Genomic DNA, 23,886 nt, shown 5'->3' on the forward strand with positions numbered 1-23,886 from the left:
CCTCCCGGAGTGTCTGCCTGTACTGCTAAAGGGACGGCTCCATAATGCTAATCTGCTGGTGCCACTCTCCTGGACAACCCTGCCGCGGCTTCCCGCTGCTTCAGAGAGGAACACAGTCTTTAGCACAGTATGTACGCGACCTCTCACGACCTGGCCTCTGGAACTCCTTTTAGCTTGTTGCCTGCCCCCCACAGGGCTGCAGCCCTATGGGATCCCGCCTTACAGTTCCCAGAAGCCCAGGCACTTTCCTGCCTGCCTCCTGCTCTTGTGTTAGCTCCAGAGCCTGACAGCCACTGCCCTCTCTCCCTGGCTATCCTTGTCCAGCAAGATGCCGCTCAGGCATCACTTCCTTCTGTGAGTCCACGCTTAGTCCTCCAAAGCCAGGGCTCAGTGCCTCTGTGCCTCTCCTCTGTGCCTGCTCTTACGGTACACTTACTGACTATACTGTAATCATGAGTTTAAATTTCTTTTCTTTCCACTCCACGATCATCCACCTTCAGGGCAATAGCCTCTCTGTGGCTATCTGTAGATTGCAGAACCTAGCACAGTGCCTGGCACATGGACAGACTGGAAAGCTGGAAGTTTAATAAATGTATGTCTGCCACACTTAGATGAGCTGCCTTGAGGGCAGAAAGGATTATTCTCAGTCCTTACAAGTTAAGTCAACGCTTAATAAATGTTTTCTTCTTCCTCCCTTTTAGCATTGGATAATAAATGAATGTCCAGTTTTAAGAGTGAGAAAACAAGATGAAAAACAAAGATAGTAATCAATTCAGCATCCAAAATACTTCCACGAGCGCTTTTTCTTCCTTCTTTCCCTCTCCTCCCTCTCCCCTCCTTCTTTTCCTTCCCTTTCCTGTTTTAACTTCACTTAATACAAGTTTCTCTTAGTTTCTTCAAATGGGTTCTCTCTTAAAATATGTTTAAAAATATATCTATATAAAAGCCTAATATGCTAAGTCCAACCAAGCGGTCGACCAACCAGTCGCTATGACTTGCACTGACCACCAGGGGGCAGATGCTCCAACTGATAGGTCCAGTCCATCGGGACTAGGCAAGATGGGGCTGGACAAGCCCTGGAACCCTCCCTTGATCCCTCCCCAGCCACCGGCCCGGATCAGCCCTGATAGGGACTGGGTGAGATGGCCCTGATTGACCCCAATCGCCAGCCAGGCGGTGGGACCACACACGTGCACCAGGCCTCTAGTATGATTATAAATGCAACTCAGATCCATTATAGAAAGACTGGGTAAACACAGAAAATCGAGTGCGCGCACACACACAAAATAAATAAATAAATAAATAAATAAATAAATAAATAAATAAATAAATAAAATTAAATAAAAGCAGCCAGCAATCTCCCCACCCAGAGATTTCCCTTGGAGGGTCTTCCTCTAATGTTTTCTGTGATGCTCACACACGGCCCTTGCCCTACCTCTGCTCACTGCTTCCAGAATGTCCCAGAAGGCTGAAACGGGCCACACACTCTGGGGGCAACCTGCAGCCTTCATTCCAGCAGAACACAGCACAGCATTAAGCACAAAACAAAACAAGAACACCCCAGGAGGCAACCCCACGGAGCCAGGGTTCATGGCCTCTACAAGGTGAAGACTTCCACGTGAGGTCGGCTGTCCAAGAGGAAAGAGCTGCTCTTCGTCTTCCCGCCCTGCGTACGGGTATCTACGGCCCTGCGGCCTGCAAAGGAACCTTACCTGCGAGCGAAAACCGTCCTGGCGTTTCACTCCTCTGTCGGAGGAGACTCAGTCCACTCTGGCAAAGACTTCTTGTTAGGTGGTGTATGAAGTCCACAGGAGTGACTCTTGTAATCTTATGATGAAACAATTTCAATTCCCATGGTTTTGAAAATGGGGGAGGGAGACACAGGGAGGGACTTCAAGTCTTCAGCCTTAGGATCTATTTAAATTCTTACACCACTGACGGTGGTCTCTGAGCTCCGCACCAAACAAGCACACCCTCAGCATCAAGGACTAGGCTAGACCTCGGGTTCTTAAAGACAGTCCAACTAAGAGAAATCCAGGAAGGAGGAAGCTCGATGGTGATTATTAGAAGGCCACAGGCAAAGAATGCGCCCTTTCCCCAGTGCTAATGCCGCTAAGTCTCCCTGGAATGCCAGGCCCAGTCCCGCCAGGCTTGTCACTTCCCCGTGGAGAGCCCTACACGCCCTATTCGCCCTACTCGGGAGTTGTCACCAGGACACATGGGGCTGAGTCATGGTTCAAGGTCGGCACCCAGCACCCCTCCCTGATCAGACGCAGGCAGAGGAGTCTGGAGACAGTGATGGTTTCAAATACCCAAGGACCAATCTGTGAGGAGGCAGCAGGTGCTGGGAATGGCATGGACAGATGTCACTCTGTTCAATAGTTTCTTGAGTTTTGGGGTGGGGGGAAGAGGGAAGGGAAGGAGGAGATGCAGGTATGGCGGAAATAGCTGAAAATATCCTGACACGTGGAACGTTTATAGCTTAAGCATCTTAAGAACTTACTAATAACAGAGAATTTGGAGCCGGGTACCCAAATGTCCTCCTATCCTCCCACAACCCTGGGTTAATACACCTTTGTTTGAATGACAAGCCTGCACTCCCCCTTATATACCCCTTCTGACTTAGCAAAAGCCAGCGTCTCTGTAGAAAATGAAAGACATCTCTGCAGGCAGATTCGACCCTGCATAAAAAGGGCCCCTTTACATCAGCACGCTCAGGGCCTGGCAGCTAAGTGTGGGCACATTTGCCCTTTGGCGGGGCACCTTCGTAGAACCCCACACAGCAGTGCTGCACTCCCTGGGCAGGGGCTCGCTCCACAGACCATCAGACATGTACTACAAATAAAGTTTCAGTATTTCCAATTATACGACCACCGCAGCCCGGTCATCTCAAATGTAATTTTAACTAGACCCCAGGCCTTTCCTTACCTTTGGGCTTACATGTCCAACTGATACTTCCTCTGGGTTTCTCACAAGTATATGAGACATGATGCCTCCTAAATAGAACTCACACACCTCTACTATCGCCCCTCCCCACTTCCCCATCCCAATCAATGTCACTGACTTCTCCCCATAGTCTTCCCCTCCCTCTCCGTGCCCTCCCACGAGTCCTGCTAATTTCTCACAACCACCTTCTCCTCCCCATCAGGGTGGGAAAATTCACCCACTTACTACACTCCAGATTTTTGTTGATTATGCTACCTAAATGAAAAAAAAAAAAAAATTCCTTGTTTACAAAATAAGCTCAAAATTAATAAAGGCATCATTATACTTTAAGGAAGTTTAATTCAACTATGGGATCCAATAAATTATCCTTTTCAAGTATTCACATTGACTGTTATGTAGAATTCAATGGAAAATTTTTAAAAATCATCATGGGTGCAAATTCATTTATATAAAAAAAAATCATGGCAGGGAGATAGCCGTACTATATGCCTTATTTAATGTGGAAAATATTTAAATAAGGTCATTATGGCTTCTTATAACATATTTAGTCTAAAACCTCTGGTTCCTTGCCACTATCAATCTACTGTGTTTGAAATCTCAGAATGTACAGCTCAAGGCTTTTTCGATGCTAAGATCAACAGACATGCACAGGGACCTGGATTATTATATTTTGGAGTATTACTAAGAGCAAGAGACATTTAACAGATAATCTGAATTATATATATCTCCTTTGTTCCATCTTTCTATCCCTGTGAATCCTCGGTCATAATCTCTAAGCTATGAAATCTAAGGCAGAAAACAAAGCATGTCCTTGAGATAGGAAGCAGTTATAAGAACATCTTATTCAGCCATGTCCATTTCATTTAGTCTTTTAGAATTAAATGATTTATTAATTTGCTAAGGAACAATTATGGTTTTTTTTAAACCATAAATATAAAGAAACAAGGAAACATTAAGTTAATAAAAAATTTTTTTTTAACTTAAGAATTGTTTTAAATGAACATTGCAATTGCTGCTTGCTGGAAATTCCTAGAAATCACTCTGCCTTTCCCACACTTTGTGAGGACGGACTCTTTTCACATCCTCATCTCCCCCAGGAATGCTTAGTCACTTAGCAACCGCTAAAGAGTTACTTCCTCTATAAACACCTTGGCTATTTCCTTCCTCCGGATTCCTGTATCATCTTGGATATAAGTCATTATCATCGCAACAAAGCACTGCTGATATTGTATTTATACGTGTGCCTCTCCGAGAGCAGCATAAGGACTTGCTCTCTCTTCTTTGTAACAGCAGCTCCTAACACCGTGCCTGGTACACACTGGGTATTGACCAGATATTTACTGCAAAAATTGAATGATTAAGTCATCTCTATTATTCCTTTTTTTCTAAGGTCTATACATTGGATGACCATATTAAGTAACCCTAACATTGCTAAACGTGATGGAATAGCGAACTGTTGTCATTTCTAGGTGCATGAAACAGAAATATGCTACTTTCAGAGATGTCTCCCTGGGCAGTTGGAGGCAAAATCTGATAAAGTCTTGACTAAGAAGGTGTGGGGTCTCAAGTCGCTACAGCTATGAAAGATGGAAACGTCAGTGCCCTCAAGCCTGTAGGACAAATATCTAACTCAGGCTTCCTTCTCCATGCCCCCCCCCCCCCCCCCCCCCCATCTACACGCTCCAGCCTGTCTTCCACTGAAACAGCAGAACAGTAGCAGCTGACCTGCTGGTAACATCGCCAACCCTGAGCTACTGTTCAGTCTAGTCACGGAGTGAAGACCCAGAGCCACAGTTTCCGGGTGACGTGAGCAAAACTCTAGAGTGCGGATCACACGAGGGAAAGGCTGTCTTAGAGGCATGCATAAAAGCTGAGAACTCAGCTGCTTTTTTCCCCCCCAGTCACACACAGGCGCTCCATAGATGGCCAGCAAACAAATCACTCAAACTGGAAAAAAAGTGTTTTTAAAATGGACAAAAGCAAATTAAAATTAATATGCCAGCTATTTTATATTGGCCAGTCCAAGGAAACGTTTTGGTCTTTAAATCTGGCATGTTGTTCAGGTGTACATCAGAATACTGTTTGCCACTGGAGAAAAAAAAAAAAATTGTACAATCCGAGAGACAAAAACAGTTGGTTAACTAATAGAGGGTAAAATAATGTAGAAGTATATTTAAAACAGTCATTGTAGAGTACATGGGGGAAAGCAGCTTACGGAGCCGACTATGCAGTAAAATATTGTTTTTGTGTGAAAATTGCATATGCATATTTAGTCACTAAAAGAGCCTGCAACAATATACACTGGAGCGTAAACAGTGGCATCGCAGTGAATTGTGCTGCTTTTTTGCTTACTGGAATTTTCTAGTTTCTAAAATGAACTTATATTGCTTTTGTCATTAGAAAGTATAACTTATTTGTTTTAGCTTATTTAGTTCTTATCTTCTAATATTTTTCACATTATTAAAATGCATGGCTTATGAAAGCTTGCTTAAAAATAAATGACATCTAAGCTCCTCTCCTATTATATAGAATTCCACAGATTGTGTTCAAGTCAAAGCAGATTTCTGTATTCTGGGCTGTGAAAACCACAACAATTGTCAGGAGTGTTAAGAAAACTAAAAGGAAAGCTTACTGACTTTATATTCCACCAAAGTTGCAACACCACTTCCCTAGATTGCACATTATAAGAGTTTTAGTCTCAAAGATTTTCTAAGGCCTATAACTGCTCACAATGTGCAACGATGCAATGCAAGCATACCGCAGTTTCCATGAACAAACTGCCTATTTCCTAAGCACCATCCATCATCATTCATAAATACTGAGCTCTTTCTATAGTTAAGAATTGGTATTTGGAAAGAAACATAAGCCATTGTCCCTTTCTTTAAGACAATCTGCCATAAAGGTGGGGATTATTTCATATTTTATATATACTTATATCATTATGTCTATTTGTATATGAAGTATATTATGCATTTTATATATTCAGGTTTCCATTTATTCAAGTTACCAGTTTCCTGGGAAAGAATTTTACAAGCCTTAGCCCCTCTAGTCCTTTCTGCTTTGAGGTAGGAACTACTCCCATTTAACAGGTAGAAAGACAAAGGCACACAGAGATTAAGCGATTTGCTTAAAATCACAAAGCTCATAGGAAGGCTTGGTCTGGAATGCAGTTCTACAAGTCTGCAGAGGCTGTGCTTTTAACCATCACATTAAACTCCCCCACCTACTACCCCCTCTCCCAATCCTTCCAGTCAACAACAAAAGTCAGGGCTATAGGTGGCAGGTAGCACAGTGATTCAGAGGAAAGCAATATACCTAGAGCCGGAGAAGCAGAGGAGGCACCTCGGAGAGAGCCACACTGGATTGGAATCTTGAAAGACAGAAATGCAGGGTCAGGAAAGTGTAGTTCTAGGCGGAGGCATTTCCCCTCCTGGGTACAAATATGGCATGGAGGTCCCCAAGTCTTCTTCTAGAGGGGGCCAAGACAGACTGACTCACCCACAAGAACGAACCTGACGGGACTATACGATTAGCATGAAATCTGAGCGATTCGAAGAGAAGCATTCTTTCTTTCGTATCATTCCTGGTGCTCTCCTCTCTTGCCACTCTGCAATAATTTTAAAAAGGAATAAGAAGAAAAAAATACGTTCCTAAATAAAACCTAAGAGGACGATGAACCATTAAAAAAAAAAAAAAAAACTTACAGCACTCACGGAAGAGGAAAACGTCTCTGGTTAGGAAACTAGGCCAAACGTACAGAAATAATTGTGTCACGGGTGTGGAATTAAATTCCAATTTAGAAGTGGAAAAAAGCCATCAAGAGAAAAAAGTGACAAGGGAATAAAATGAACCAGACGAATGCATGAAGGAAGTGAATCAGTAGGTCTTTGGCTTTAACCGTTTACTCATGTTTGGAGTGAAAACATTTACTTATGGATTTTTTTTCCCTTGGAGGGAAAATAAATAAAGAGAGGAAGGGAGGGAGCGAGGGAGGGAATGAAAGAAGGATGTAAAGTTTCATTTGCCCTTGGTTTTCCCCCCAAACTATAATCATATACCTGTGATGGGCTATTTATTGTGAAATGCTTAATAACAAGTTACCAATAAAATGGGGAGAGAGATATCTTTTACTTTAGCTCCTCTTTTTCCTCAAGGACCTAAAAAACACCACCACAAAACCAACTCCAATCGGGCTTCTACCCCACCCCTCCAGGGAAAGGTCCCTCACCAAGGTGACCTGTAACTTGCATGTTACTAAATCCCATGCTCAATGATCAGGCCTCGTCTAATTTGAAAGCTGCAATGGACACGCTGGACCATCTCTGTCATAGGCTCCCCACCGTTTCTAGGATACCAGGCTCCCTGGGTTTTCCTACCTCCCGGTTGCTCCTCCTCCATGTCCCTTTCCTGACCTCTTAATGTTAGCCAGTGCCCCAAGATTCAGTTCTTCGAATTCTAGATATACCGTCAAGTAATCCTTAATGATCACATGTATTATTCTCTTGATTTTAAATACCATCCAGGCAGCCAGCTCCCAATTATCAGTGTATTTCCACCCCAGCCCTCTTTCCTAAACTCTAGACTCAAATATCCAATCACTGACTTGACATTGCCTTGTCGATGTCTAATTAGGATCACTTATTTAACATACCCAAAACTGAGCTCCTAAGACTCTCGACTCATCTGCACACCCGCAGCCAAGAATGGAAAAAAATCTTCGCTCACAGATTTCCACTCTGAGTGTAGGGCAACTCTGTCCTTCCTGTTGCTCAGCCTAAAATCTTGGTATTATCCTTAACTTTTCCCTCTCTGATGCCTCCCTGAAACCTGTCAACAAAATCTATTGGCTTTACCTTCAAATTATGTCTGAAATGTAACCACTTCGCACCCCTTTCCCTGGGTATCACCCTCATCCAAAACACCGTCATCCCTTACTTGGATGGCAGGAAAGCCTACCTGAGCTTCTGGTTTCCCCCTGCTCTTCACAGTCTGCTGTCAGCACAACAAGGGTGTTCCTTTTAAAACCCAAGACAGACCATCCCTCTTCTGTGATAAAACCCCTGCAGTGGCTCTCCATCTCTGTACCCAAAGCCACCATCACTCCGTGGCACATAAGACCCTGTGACATCTGTCTTTGCAACAATCCCCACGCCTGCCCACCTCTCTAAGCCCCCTCCAATGATGCTTTTCCTTCAATAACTCTGCTCCAGCCACCCTCATCTCCTTGCTTTTCCTCATTCTATATAGATGATGTAATTAACTTATCTATTATGTGTATTGTCACCCCTCCCTTTACTCTGTTAGAATGTAGGCAGAATAAGAACTCTACAAGGGTGGGGTGTCTTTGCTTTGTACACGGCTACTTCCTAAAAGACTAGCCAGTGGGAGGCATAGGGCAGGTGCTCGAACCAGAATTGCTTAATGAATGAATTTCTAGCCTCTTGGCAAACCATCAGAGCCAAGCCTCGTCACCGGATTTGTTCCCCTGAGAATCTTACTCCATTCCTTCCTCTTAAAAACAGTCTGTGTCATTTACCCATCCATGAGTCACCCACCTAAAATCAATGTTAGCAACTATAACATTTAGAATATGCCACACACAGGCATCAGGGATAGAAGTAAAAGGCTGAGGCTTTGGTTTTACACAGGACAGAGAGACAAGAAATCATATAAAAATGATTCAGCCAGTTGACAGCTTCACAGAAGAACACCATCCAAAGAGCAGGGCTGGCGAGGTAGGGCCACCAGGAAAGGCTCTCCAGGAGATGCACTCCTTGGATGGAGTGAGTGAGGGAGGAAGGTTGGTAGAGACGACGGAGACAGAAGGAAGGAAAACTTCCAAGCAGAGGACGTAACTTACACAGCCAGTCTACAGAGCATGCAGCCTTGGGGAACCTCCGGCAGCTCGGTGTGGCTACAGCCCACAGTGTGGAAGTCGGGGGATACACGGAGGCAGAGGGGTCTGCTTCCACTCACACTGCGTGGTTTGATTGAATCCTGAAGTGAAGGGGTAGCCGTGCAAGTTGCATTTTAGAAACATGTGGTTACAAGTAGAGTGGCAAAAGGAAGCTGTTAGAAAGACTACTTAGACAAGAGTAGAATTTTAATTAAGAGTTCGGAAACTGGTATAAATTGACTTAAAATAACTTGGTAATTATTATTATTTACTTTTTCTTCAGAAGACACAACAGAAGAGACATTAAGAGAAAGACACTCAAAACGTCTTAAATGCATCCTGATTCAACTCCAAAGTCCCAGCGAAGAGGAACAAATAGCAAACAAATATTCATAAAGAAAACCACCATCAATGTCATTTTTTACTCCCCGGGGAACTCATAAGGATAATCCAAGAGAGGCCTCACATGCAAATAATAATAATAATAATAAAATAATTTTAAAAATCCAATACATTCATCGTCTCCCCACCCCCATTCTGCCTTGAGCAGCTCATATTTTTATTCCCAAAAGACATCAACACTCAATGGCTACTTGTCACTAGAGTTCCGGCAACAGTAAAATCGTTCTTTGTCCTAAAGCAAGGGAAAGGTATTGCCTGAATCACAGGAATGGTTACCTCAACCAACCATTTTACTTTGCGAGGGCACAAAAGCTCTTTCTCAATTGTCTACTTTCACAACACGCCTTGCTAGCCAAGGCTTAGACATTAGTTTGGTTTGGAAGACCATGTTAGGCAATTGGAAAAGAACCAGAACTATCCCTGGCATTGATCCAGATCTGAACTTCCTTTTTGCAGGTAAATAAAAGCAACAGGTTCTGCGTTCTCAAGTTTCAATCATACTGCCTTGGAATTTGTTAGAGTGATTTTTACCTCTCCCCAAGTATTTATTCCAGAAGTTCAAAAGGAGAAATAGAGGTCTTAGGCACCAGAACCAAAGACCTATTTCTCTCTCAGGGTATCAACTGGAATTCAGAAAGTTGATGAAAAATCAAAGCATAAAACAATCTTGTTAACAATACCTGTGAGTGTGTGTGTGTGTGTGTGTGTGTGTGTAATTTACAAAGTTCAATCTACCTAAGAAAAGCAAGGAGGGGAAAATAAGAGGAAATCTAAAATGGAAGGAAAGCTAAACATGGCTCCAAGCACACAGAGCAAGGCTCATAAAGTAGGTCAGAGAGGGTATGTGTGTGTGCACACACACATGTGCTTGAACATTCGGTTGTACATATATACGGCTTGACTATATGTTACCTGCCTAACTTCTCTGTTACAGAATTATTTTCTCAAACAAGCCACAAATAGAACTAAAAGTCACTTTTGAAGCGGTTTTGAAAATATTTTACAGAACTTCCAAAAAATGATACTAACCTTTTGGAACAAATTGTTGCCTTTGATGGTTTGTTTCAAAATGTCTAATGCTGGCACATGACACTGTGAAACCTGAAGTCTAAGCACCCACTCTAAAATGTGTTCAAAGGGGTTTTCCTTTTGGGGTCCTCTCACTCAATCATGAAGTGTTTGTCTAGGAAGTTAAAAAAAAAAATACTAGTTTCACAAGGATTGCCCAATCATTATGAATTTAAATCTCTACCCTCTGAGCTTATAGAGAAAGAAGGAAGGTTTCTTATTATTTGGGTAATCAAAGGCTGTAGATCATTCTTTAAATCCTGCTGTTACTTTCCCCCTAAATAAGGATACATTTTTAATGCACAGGATTTCTTGGGGAGACACTGGAATCAAAATGGTTGTTTTTGTTTCCCTAGGAAGTGTGACTTAAGGATACTCTACAACTCAAATATAACAAAGTACATATATGTATGTGTGTATGTATGTGCATACCAGTGTGTGTGTGTGTGTGTGTGTGTGTGTGTGTGTGTGTGTGTATACACACACATATTAAAAAATAAACAACAATCTGAAATTTGTGGTTTGGGGATTTCTTACTTCAAATAGCAAATCAGTTAAAAAAAAATATGTGACACCTTATTTCCATTTATACCACTTTAATTTTTTTACTTATTACTAAAAACAAAACAAAACAAAAAGCACACACTAAGGAACAAAACCCAATCCTCCTGTAGCTTCCTCTGACATGGTAATAATAATTAAAGCCATAATTTTTTATATACATATTTGATTCCAAATGGAAGTGGCAGCACTAGCAAGCTGTAAAACAGGTTTTATCTCAAATAAGAAAAAGTTTGTTCATAAGAAAAAGACAAAAGATCTAAATTAAAAAAAAAAGTATTAGAGACTTAAGAAAACGCATTTGGTTTTCTCACCTGTTCAATGGAAATAGCCATAGCACCTACCTCACAGGGTTGTCATGAGGATTAAATAAACTCATACAAGCAAAGCACTGAAAATAGTGTTTAGATCCATATTGAGGGCTCAATAAATATTAGTGCTAATTACTATCTGTATTGGCAATGCCTCATGTTACTAAACCATCTTTTACTTTCTTGGAAGGCAGAGAAGTCTTAAAGGGATCATGATCTTGTGAAAATTTTGCTAGCATTAGTAATGAGAGTCGTATTTCACAGAGGGAGTACACTACAAAACTGCTCATGATTTCTCAAATTCAGCAGAGGTAATTACAGAGGAAGCAGTGTTTCTGATGTGTGAAGGGAAGCTATCATCTAAAAGAGAGAGATAAGGCTTGTTCCAGAGAATCGGACTTGAATTAGATGGTGAAAATTACAGAGGGGAATGTCTGCTCAGTATAAGACTCTCCAGGATCCGAAAGGGAACCTTCATGCACTGTTGGTGGGACTGTAAAATGGGACAGCCACTATGGGAAACAGTATGAGGCTCCTCAAAAATGTAATGACCAGCCATCCCACTTTTAGGTATTTATCTGAAGAAATAAAAAACACTAATTTGAAAAGACATATGCACCCCCAATTTCATTGCAGCATTGTTTTCAATAGCCAACATATGGAATCAGTTTAAGTCACTCGCAGGGGTCCTCAAACTTTTTAAAGTGGGGGCCAGATCACGGTCCCTCAGAGAGCTGGAGGGCCGGACTATATGAACTACTAATTCCTACTGTAACACCTCGGCTGCGCTCACTGCCCAAAAAACCTGGCGGGCTGGATCAGACTCCTCTGCGGGCAGCATGTGGCCCGCGGGCCGTAGTTTGAAGACGCCTATTACTAATGATAGACAAATGGATAATATCCCACATATACGATGAATTATTACTCAGCCATAAAAAAGAATGAGATCTTGCCATTTGTGACAATGTGGATGGACCTAGAGAGAAGTATGGTAAGTGAAGTAAGTCAGACACAGAAAGGCATACAGGCAGTCCTCGGGTTATGTCGGACTCAACATACGTCGTTTCATGGTTAGGTTGCCATCTTCCATTTGCTTGTTAAAAAAAAAAAGTTCCATCAAAAAGTACGTAAGTTCTTTATGGTTTTGTTTTTTTTTTTTTACTACTTATTTACCACAAATAAAGGTCAGGAATTGTTTATCTTTTAAATTTTTTTACTATTTCACTTCATTACTGCTGTGTATGTGTTCCATGTGAGTGACATAGGTGCTTATGTAGGTGGGTTCCGACTTACAGTGAATCACTTTATATCGCTCCTTAGAACGGATCTCCGACGTAACCCAAGGACCTACTGTACCACATGATTTCACTTACATGTAGGATCTAAGAAATAAATGAATAGACAGAAACTCATAAATACAGAGGACATTTTGATGGGTAGTTAGATGGGAGGGTGACCTGGGTGAAAAGGGAGATGGGATTAAGATGTAAAAATTGCCAGTTACAAAAACAGTCACGGGGACATAAAATAGAGGGTAGGGAATATAGTCAAGAATACTGTAACAACTACCTATGGTGTCAGATGGGAACTAACTGGAGTGATCACTTTGTGGGTTATATGCATGCCTAACCACTAGGCTGTATATCTAAAACTAATATAATATTGTATGTCAACTGTAATAAAATAATGAAAACAAAAAGATTCTCCAACATCCAAAACATTTTCCCTTATAATAGGATAGAATGCCTTGAAGGGTAGAAAGGATAATGTTACTGAGTGTGAAAGTAGGAGTTTCATCAATCAAGGATGATAAAAGATTCCTTATTGAATCCATAACATTATTGCTGCTGTTAAGATAACAACAAAAACGACAACCACCACCACCACAATGATAGTCAACACTTCTACAGAAATTGCCCCGAATTTCTGTAAAGACTTTACATATAGTGACCCTTGTAATCCTTACCACAGTCATCCTTACTTTTCGCAGCCACCTGGCTCTACAGCCCGTGTGTGCTTAACCACAATACACTGCCTGCCTCTGTCCTGGAATGCTGAGCAAGTTACTTAACCTCTGTGCCTCCATTTCCTCATTTATAAAATGAGGCCAGTAATAGCCCTTATCTCAGATGATAAAGATTAAGTGATATATCACGTTTGTTTAGCACCTAGAATAGTGCCTGACGTACAGCAAGTACTTTGCATATAACTTTTATATAAAGGTCATTTCAACTTTTAAGAATATTTTTTACATGGACAAGTTAGGGGAGGAATAAAGAGTTGTCTTGGCTATAGTGAGCAATCTGACTCAAATTTTTTTCCTTTTTTATTTTATCAAAATTTTTTTGAAATCAATTTTTTTCTTTTTTTTGTTATTTATTTTTTAGCTTTATTATTTACTTTTTCTCATTTTTTTATTAAGGTATTATATGTGTACATATCTTACGATTGCCCCCCCCCCCACTCCCATACATGCCCTCACCCCCTCAGTTTTGCGTCCCTTGGTTATGTTTATATGCATGCATACAAACAAGTCCTTCAGTTGATCTCTTATCTCCCTAACCTTCCAGCTGTAATTTGACAGTCTGTTTGTTGCTTTAACTGTCTCTGTATCTATCTTTTTGTTCATCAGTTTGTAATATTCATTATATTTTTAAAAAATCAATTAGATGAAACTCAAGGCATGCTGATGTGGGTGGGACTGATTTTCTAACTACACAAAATTAGCCATGAAAAAATAAGGGCAACACTGCTAATGCGAGTGTTCCACAGTGAGAGCAGATGCCCTGTGTGCTTTGTCATGGCTGATTGAATGTAATCTCCCCTAACCCACTGCTGACTTCTCTTACCATCCCCAAGACTCTGGCCCTTCCTTCAGTTCCACTTGCAGCAGACTCCTTAATTGCTTCACATACCTAATACTTAACCAACTCCCAAACCTAGGTCATTCCAATCCACTTCTTTAGTACCTGCAATCCAGCTGCAACCTGGCACCCATTATGGCTTAATCAGCCTTCTCAAAGGAGCAATGTTAAAACTTTATTTCACTCAAGCTTCCAAGTCTACTCTTACCCCGCCCTCAAATATTGTAGATTCCTCAGTAATTGGGGAAACAGAAGCATTCAGATACAAATTCTCACTTTTCTCATACTTTCCTCCACACTCCTAAGTCCTGCAACAGCAAATCAATTCAAATTTGCTGATCTTTGCCTCGCTGCTCCATCCTCCATCCCTTTCCTGCTCTAAAAAATAAAAATTCTTCCAGACCTCCTTTTTAAGACCAACTTGTTCTTCTATTCCCTGATGCTACCCAGAAAATGTAGGTGGACGTAATCATCTGGTTGGTTTGTTGTTCTGGCTACTATTCCCGTCTCTCTCTCCTCCCTCGCCCCCTTCTTGGATCTTCAAACCTTTTCTACCCATCCATATACACATGCCATACAAAAAAAAAATTTTCAATCCTGTTTTCCTCAAAAACCCTGACCCTTTTCCCATTTTGCTGCCAGATATCTAAGAGTGGACTCTTGCTATAGGTATGTAACTGGCCGAACTAATAAATGCACTGGAAGGAAACCTGATACAGGTTATTCTTGATTATCATCAATCTTTTAAATATGCTTAAAGGTTCTGACATCCAACAACTGCAAATTTAGTAACCATTATTTTTTCCATTTACATTGTGTTTTAAACAAAAATAATAAAGGAAACTATGCCACAGATGTTTATTATCTATGTCAAACCATACTGTAACTAAATATTATGTGCTTTGGAACTAGCAATGCTAATATCGCAAAAATGTTTTTTTGAAGGATAATTCTTCATGATCTAAGTCCTTACATTGTGCTTGGAGTTACGAACAATAACATAATAATGTAAATTGTCTATATAAACGCTTAGAGTCACATTTGATTTAAAACTTACTGCCTATATAGAAAAAGGAGCTTTCAGAAATAAAGGTTTCTCTACGTTTCTCTATCCAGGGATAGGAAGCCTTTTTTCTGCCCAGGGCCATTTGGATATGTATAACATCTTTCGAGGGCCATACAAAATTATCAACTTAAAAATTAGCCTGCTGTATTTGGCCAGACATTTAATTAACTCACCCCTAACGCCTTGGCAGGGCCAGACCAAATGACTTTGCAGGCCTAGCTCCTGGGGCCGGATATTCCCACCCCTGCCTATACCTTCAAGAAAATGATCTGGCAGAAAGACCTAACATAGGAGAGAACATAAAGTATCTGACAAGCAGTCAAGCCATTGAAGGTGGAACACAGAAAACAAGGGGAGGAGAGGCAAGGGCAATCCCACTGGGCCTCCGGGGCCAGAATCCATACAGGTTGATGGCATGACAACAGGAAGCAACCGCAAAGCTTTAAAGCCGGGAGAGGGAAGGGTCAGATTTGTAATTTTAAAAGAGTTGCTCAGGTTGTGATTTGGAAAATAAGTGGTTAGCCAAGCAGAGCAAGGGTGAAGGGGACAAATGGGAATCAGAAGGCAGCTTCAGAAGCCTAAGAGGGAAATATCCTAGATCAGGGTGGCAGCAGAGAGGAAAGAAGATTCTAGAAGAGAAAATCAGTAAGATTTGGGAAATGATTAGCTATGGGAGAGAGAAAGAAGAGAGATGTAAGTGACATGTTGGTTTCCTGAATTTATATACATATATACATGAAAATGTGGAATAATACATCTTGCACGAAATATACAGAATTATTGAAATTACCTACGGGAAGAGAAGATGAATTTTACATAGTAACAGACAGACTTTCAGTTTTTACTATATAGATATGTGTTTAAATATTGCTTAAGTATTTTTATAATCAGCACATTAGTTCATAGTTATATTCACATGCAATAAAAAATAAATAAAAATAAAGCATTTGCCTGGCTGAACAGGATAGAAATAGCATTTTAAGGAGAAGGAAGAATCTATCAGAAGGCACCAACACATGGAAGTGAGTGGCATATTTAAAGAATATCAAGTAGTCTGGTGTTTGCAGTAAGGATGTGTGTTGGGGCAGGATGAACAGGATTAAAGCTTCTAAGAGTATGGCCAGTTCATTAAGACAAAAGCAAACAAACAAAAAAACACATCTTCTATGCTAAAGAAAGTATTCCTTAGACTGTAGGAAATGGGGAAGCATATAGTTTTTAAGTATGAGGGTGAAAAATCAAGTTCCAATTTCAGGAAGATCACATTAAAGGCAGTGTGAAGACTGGGCCAAAAGAAGGTAAGAAGACAGGCTGGCAGATCCCGTCAGCCAGAACTTAAGCTACATCGGCGGCAACAGAGATATAGAAAGGAAGAGATTTGAGATTCATTTCGGAATTAGACAGGACTTGGTGATTAAGCTGGTTGTGATAGGGAAAAGAAAAAGTCAAGGATGTTTCCCATGGTTTGTATTATAGTTTAGGAAACTAGATAGTGGTGACATCATCCATGTAGGCACTTCAACAACAGGTTCAATGAGAAGACAATACATTTTGCTTTGAGAAGTTGAGATTAAAATATCTCTGGTAGCAGGTGAAGGTGCCCAACAGGAAGTTAGATATACGGGTTTGTATTTGAAGAACAAGATCAGACATGGGTATTTGAATACTATCACCTACAACAGAGAATTTCAAGCCTCTGCACATGATCTTACCCTCGACGTAATTTCACTGAATTCTTGAGGCAACTGTTAAAAGTTGACCAGTTCCATTTATTCTTATAGTTGTAAAAATTCCACATAATTGTTAAAGTCTCTGTAGGCAATGACTTTTAAAAGCTAGAGGTGCCAGATTTCCCCCCTTCTTTCTTTCCTTCCTTTCTTCCTTCCTTCCTTCCTTCCTTCCTTCCTTCCTTCCTTCCTTCCTTCCTTCCCTTCCTTTCCTTCCTTTCCTTCCTTTCCTTCCTTCCTTCCTAGTTAAGGAAGATATAAGAAGTATAATATAAAACATTTTGGCATTAAATATTTTCATATTTTGTCTTAACTGTAAAAGGCAAAAAAAAAAAAAAAAAAAAAAAATACAACCCCCCAAAACATTTCACAATTCTACCTTTAACAAAACCTAAGTCAAACACTGATTTATCTATGTGACTCTCCACTGATTTTCAATTGCAAGTCATTGGCAATTAGCTGACATCCCCAAGGCATTCCACTTCAGCTGTAGTTTTAACCAGAGGTTCCTGAAACAACTCCACTGTCCTGTTGCTGCTCACAGTCAGAAATCCGAATCATACTGTACTTTTGTCTAACTGATGATGCCCTAGTTTGGTAGGAGGTGGAGAGGAAGGACCAGTTGGCAAGGAAACAGCCACTTCCTTCCTGAGCCGGGGAAAACTAGGAAGGTGACTGATGGGCAGAGCCAAAAAGCAGCCAAAAAATTGCTCTGGCTTCTCGTTGGCAACAATATCCACTGTGGCACAACTGGGTGTTTAAAGCATAGGAATGATGGGGAGGGGGAGCTGTATCTGCCTGGATGCTCTGCTGAAGCTCAACAGGTTCCCCACACATTTTCTACATTTGAAAAGCATTTAAGTGTGCAATGGTTACAAAGAATCTGGCCTCCGTCTAGGTGCAATGGGCTAAGACTGCAAGACACGGTTCCATTTAACTTTAGTATTTTACCCAAGAGATTGCACTTCCTGGTAAAAAATAAAAATGAAAAAATCCATCTTCTGTAGAGTAGTTATATTTGTACAACTTATTAGAATTACTATTAAATTTCATTTGGAAATATTTTCTTAAATAGGTTTACTTTTATGTTTAATTTTAAACTGTTTGTTGCAAATGTTTATATTTTCTTTTATCATTCCCCCTCCCATCCACTTCTTTACTCAGAAAATTGAATATCCAAGGAATCCTGAATAAAACAAGACAACCACTGGATTGATATAACTAACATATTTTAAAAATAGGCGTAAATAGTAAGTTATTGTTCATCAAATAGAAATTAGCAATCACTAAAAATAACATTAAAAATTAGTGTGGGCATGAAGTATGGAATTTTAAAACATCAGTTTACTGCACTGATTAATTCAACATTTATATTTGCATCAGAACTTAATAATCCCATAAATAAATAGAGCTCTCAATTATTCTTTTTAAAAAAATCAAGGGATAACATATGTATTTAGACATATTAGCAGCGTAAAGATGTATGCTTCAACACACTTATTGGGAAAACGTCTGAAAATATTACTACACTGAAGTAATCCGCAGGAACCTGACATAAAAGTTCTCTAGAATACCAACAGTTCAGGAAATTCCAAAAAAGGAAAAGGGTCAAATAGGAAATAGCCTCTAATTAATCGACAAAGTTCAGTGCTTGCTCCAACTTGATTTTTCTCTCCATTGCAAAAAATCAACAACAATAAAACAAAACAACCAGAATCTCGGGGATAGGTGGGTGAGTCACTTAGATGAAAGTTCATCTACTGGAATAAATGGAGAGGCCGCTTGGGCAGGTGACACCGGAGAGTCGGTGGTAGTGCTGACTTTCGCTGGTGAGTTACAGGAAGATCCAGTACTGCTGCTGTTTCCATCCAGGGCATCAGAAGAGACACACATGCCGGGATCTGACAGCTGTGCAACGTCAGAAGAGAGCATGTTGGTGATGCCCTGGAAGAACCTCTTTGGCTGATAATCAGTTTCCATTTCACATTTCCTTTTCAAGGGTCCCAGAACACTTGGTCTGATGCAATTGATGGGGCTCTGGCTCCTCCGGGTCGTAAACCGGGTCGTCGGGCTGGGAATCGGACTTGGAGGCAATCCGTTGCTACTCACAAAACTTTGCAAGGACGGCGAGAAGCACTGCTTCCCGATCCCCCGGGTGGGGGACGGCGCCGGGGACACCGGGATGAAGTCGATGCGCTTCGGGGAGGCGGACTTCTCCACGTCGTTGTCACTCAGGCTGAAACTTTCCTCCCAGGAGTGGCTGATCTGCATGGCGTTCTGCACCTCGCGCTCGTGGACGGTCTCCCGGTTGATCAGGTCCATGCCCTCCTCCTGCTTGATCTGGTGCAGGCGGCTGCTGTGCATGCGGACCGGGGAGGCTGGCATCGGCAGGCCGTGGCGGCTGGGGAACGTGGTGCTGTTGCGCCTGGCGCTCGGCGCCTCGGCCTGGAACACCGGCGAGGTGTCACTGAGGCCGTGGATCAGAGGGGCGCTATTAGACCTCCGGAGGGCCCCGCCGCCGCCGCCGCCGCCGCCACCGCCGCCGCCCTCCGCCGGGCTCCCGCCCGCGCCCGGAGGCAGCTCCAGGTCGAGCTCCATCTTCTCCTGGGCCATGTCGGAGGCCAGGGAGGCGGGGCGGTACTCAGTCAGAGAGCGAAGGCTCCCATTCCCCGCAGTCCAGGACCGCCGCAGGCGCCGCCGCCGCCGCCGCCACCACTGCCGCCGCCGCCGCGAATCTGTCAGCGGCCTCGGCGGTCTGCGCATGCCCCACTCTCCGCGCAGGCGCCCTGCGAGGTCTCTCGCGGCGCCGGCTTAATGCGTCAGAGCTGCGCCGCGGCCCCAGGGAGTGGGGCGAGGAGTAGGTGGTTCTTATGCAAATAGCTGCTGAGCACAAGCTCGCTTTTTTTTGCTCGTTAATAAAGTGACCATACTCCGGAGTATATATATTTATAAAATAAGAGCTCCCAGAGGCCCGTGGTGGCGTGGAGCTGCGGGATGTCCTGTGCATTAGCATGTGGAATATAACCCCAAACTGAAAACAGTCCAAATGCCCACATAAGCACGCCAATGGATGAAGACAGTATACAACGGGATTCTTAACTCTGAGTTACAGTATAATGTTGAATGAAGGAAATCAAACACAGCACAGTACAACTCTATGACTCCACTTGAATGATATTCAAGAACAGCTGACGTCAATCTATGGAGGTCGGAGTTAAAATAGAGGTTACCCTTGGGACCACTGACTGGAAGGAGCGCAAGGAAATGTTCCATAACCTGGATCTAGCTACCCAGGTGTATACATGTGTAAACATTAAACTGAATACTTATAATGTATATGCTTTATTGTACATGACCTCAAAATGCTATTGATATAAAGAGAATGGAAACTTGGAATGTAAATGGAGGACAGGAAATAATAAGAATGTATTTCATTTGGAAGAAAGGCATTTTGTTCAAGCATTAACCATGGGCCTAACTTTAAATGGAATGCTAAGCTTCTAAATCTCTCTGACACATAACAGTGAAAGCACAGCTACCTGGCCTTGATAGTAGAAAGAATGGAGACAGGAACACTTGCATATATACATGTACACACACACACACACACACACACACACACACACACACACACATCCCTTTAGCTACATTTCCCTGGGCCCCTAAACACCAATAGTCTCCAGCAGCCTCGTATAAGCCCTGGATACTTGTCTGAAGCCAGTTACAGGTCACCAGCAGAACCACCAGCTCTCCCTGGTCTTGTTCGGACAGAGCCCACAAACTTATTTCTATTGTAAGAAGGCATGAAGGAAGGAATGAAGCCCCTTTTATAGCCTTCGACTTTCTCAACAGCCATCTTTGTGTTCATTAAAAAATGATTCTGCAATATTCTCCTAGCATAATTCATTAAATGGAACAGAGCTAAATTAACACCAAAGCAGCTCAGTGGGAGCAGTTATTACACATGGGAAGAATGAGTTTGTGTTTAAGGATATGATTTTGGCCACAAAGAAATTACTTGTGATTGTAATGGAAGAAAAACAGTGTATGATCTCAGAAACTGTTATCAACTACTCACTCTGAAATTATGGAGAGTCCACTAAATGCAGATGCTCTCCATAGTATTTACCCTTGAGTTGCTTGATCTAATCCTTAAAGCAACAGCATGGAATAGAAAATCAAAGCAGATATTTATAAAGGGGCTTCTGACCCCTTTCACCTTTCAACTTCTATAGCCAATAAAAATCATCACACCACTGCCATGGAGCCACCCTTCACATGGAGGAAGGATAGAGGGAGAGAGGGGCCTCAATGACTTGATGGAAGACGCTCCCAGCCTAGGCCCTCAGCAAAGTTCAAGTAAACAAATGTGAATTATAGTTACTTTGTTCAGTTTTTTGCAAAGGAGAATATATTAAAAACTAGAGGCCCAATACACAAAGATTTGTGCAAAAATGGGCCTTCCTTCCCCTGGCTGCCAGCATCGCCTTTGCTCCAGCCAGAGCCACCTTTTCACCTTCCCAGGCTGCCCAGAGGCTCTGGCAGCTGGGGTGATGTGGAATACCCCCCTGGCCGCTCAGCACCTGAGTATGCAAATTAACTTGACATCTTTATTGGGTTAATTTGCATACTCACTTCTGATTAGCTGGTGGTGTGGTCAATTTGCATCTTATTATTTTATTAATGTAGATAGCCTCTAGTCCTCTCCTCTTCTACTGCCTTTTTTTAAAAAATTTAAATAGAAAATCTAGTTTATATTATTTGTTCCTCACTGATTCTATACACATTAGGCAGTGTCCATTTTGGTGCTTTCTTTTTGGCATTGAACTTCTCCTATGCTAAAAATCAAGGTTGTAATCGGTATCCTTACATGCTTCTCTCTGCTCTCTTTCATTTGAAAGATTAATGCATCTGGCAAGAAGGAAAAAGGGACTGATGCTCCATGGATAATGTATCAAGTTAATTTTAAACCATGCAACAGTCACACATATATTGATAGTTGAATTATATACTGAAGGGCTCAACGTGTGAGTGCACAAGAACTACAGCAAAAAAGTATGAAACCTGGAGTCAGACTACCATACTTCCAGCCCTGTAATCTGGGACAAGTCTGCCAACCTCTCTGGGCTTCACTTTTCTCATTTATGAAGTGGGGACCCTACCTCTTTGTAAGGATCAAATGACATAATACACATAATAGGCCAGCAAACAGTAAAGGCCCTATACAAACAGGGTTCTCTCTGAGGCTCAGCGGTTGAGCATCCACCTAGGAATCAGGAGGTTATGGTTGTAGACCATTTGATACCTGGTCAGGGCACAGGCCTGGATTTCAGGCTCGATTCCTGGGGGGTTTAAGGGGTGGCATGTAGGAGGCAGCCAATCAATGATTCTCTCTTATCACTGATGTTTCTATCTCACCCCCTCTCTAAAATCAATAAAAATACATTTAAAATAAAATACTCAGTGCTCTCAACATAATACGATCCCACCCACCTTCCCACACTCTCGCCAGAAGGCTTCCTTTGTTCTGTTGCTTCTAGTTTCTCTAGAAGAAAATTCGCTCTTCAGCTTCTTCCCTGAGACCATAATGATTTTTAGAGGCATGAAATTCTGTGGTCTGAAATGTACGAACCGGAAACGTTCATACATAATCAGGTAGACAGTTTCCAGCAAGGAAATAGAAGAAAAGCCATACTATTTAAAAATGTTACTCAGTAAGTCTGTCTAAGCGATAGATCCCATTGGGCAGATAGAGGCCACCGGTCACTGAAAATGTGTCTAGATCAGTGAATGCCATTCCCTTCAGCTGTCTGTGAATCCCCAGCGGCAGCAGCCACCCTCCCTGGCTGCACTGGACTTTTCAATGGGGACTAATCCCAGGGGTTTATTCTTATGTATTCATTTGAAACCCGGTATTGAATGATGGCTATTGTCCTTCCTGGCATACACTAGGCCGCATGGGGACACTCGTTGGGCTGTGCCTGACAAGTTGAATCCAGCCTCTCTCAGAAAAATGAGGATAATGGAGAAAGTAGGGAAAGATTCAAGATGCTTCAACAATTGCCATTCCTCTAGATGCGTCTTTCTCTCCACAGAGCTGATACCCGGTAGGGATGTTTTGAGGAGCAGGTCCAAGGTTCCAAAGACATTTGAACCTGCTGCCCCAACCTGCAAGATTCCCAAGCTCCCATAGATGCATTAAGGAAATATAAGGCATGTGCTCTCTCTATATATTTGGCGTAAGAGGGTGGCAACCGCACATCCAAGAGCCACAAAACCTCTAAGACACGTTGAGCGTGTGAGGGTTATTCCTGACAAAGGGCACTGTATCATTTGTTCTCCTTTAGCCCATCTTTACAGTAAGATGACAAGAAAAAACAACAAAAAGGAAGAATACTAATGGCAGAGGCACTCTAATGCCTCCTGTTTTATCCTAACTAATCTCTCAACGGAATGACCCTGTAATGCAGTATCCTTCTGCCTTTTTCACCTGCAGCTTCATTTGTTACCAGAAATATATGTTTGCCACCCATGGAGTTCAGCCATCGGAAAGTTCCCACTTGTTAGGAAGTGGTATAGGTTTTCTTCTTGACTTTCCTTTTGAAAACAAAAAATCTAAAACAGTGGTTGGCAAACTCATTAGTCAACAGAACCAAATATCAACAGTACAAATCTCAAAATTTCTTTTGAGAGCTGAAAACTGACTTCTGTGCATGAGCCACGAAGTTTCAATCACGCTGTACATGCGTGCTAGCACGTGGTATTCTGTGGAAGAGCCACACTCAAGGGGCCAAAGAGCCATATGTGGCTCGTGAGCCGCAGTTTGCCGACCATGGGTCTAAGACATTAGACTTCTTCAGCCCTTACAATTAAGACACTTGTCACCAGACAATGTAGCCATTGTCACCATCATACAATAGCAGCTTACTAAGCATATCTTACTAAGGGCAGATATGTCCGGTATCCCTCCAGGTACTGTGTGTATACCAACTTATTTCATTTCTATACCAGCTCTAGGATTACTAGCCCTATTTTATAGACAAGG

General features: G+C 42.0%; 1 protein-coding gene across 2 annotated transcripts in view; it reads right to left on the reverse strand.

Annotated features, from left to right (window-relative positions):
- The window catches only part of PABIR1 (PP2A Aalpha (PPP2R1A) and B55A (PPP2R2A) interacting phosphatase regulator 1), a 41,853-nt gene extending 22,254 nt beyond the window's left edge, over positions 1-19,599 (reverse strand). For both annotated transcript variants that reach the window (XM_045580141.1, XM_045580143.1), the window contains exons 1-2: positions 17,923-19,599; positions 10,274-10,427 (exon numbers count right to left, since the gene is read on the reverse strand). In XM_045580141.1, coding sequence (XP_045436097.1) covers positions 18,579-19,454 — 876 coding nt within the window. In that variant the 5' untranslated portion in view covers positions 19,455-19,599 and the 3' untranslated portion in view covers positions 10,274-10,427; positions 17,923-18,578. The remainder of the gene's footprint in view (positions 1-10,273; positions 10,428-17,922) is intronic.
- Between the last annotated feature and the right edge of the window lie 4,287 nt (positions 19,600-23,886).

The sequence above is a fragment of the Pipistrellus kuhlii genome, unplaced genomic scaffold (genome assembly GCF_014108245.1).
Source record: "Pipistrellus kuhlii isolate mPipKuh1 unplaced genomic scaffold, mPipKuh1.p scaffold_m20_p_12, whole genome shotgun sequence".
In the NCBI taxonomy this organism is placed as follows: domain Eukaryota; kingdom Metazoa; phylum Chordata; class Mammalia; order Chiroptera; family Vespertilionidae; genus Pipistrellus; species Pipistrellus kuhlii.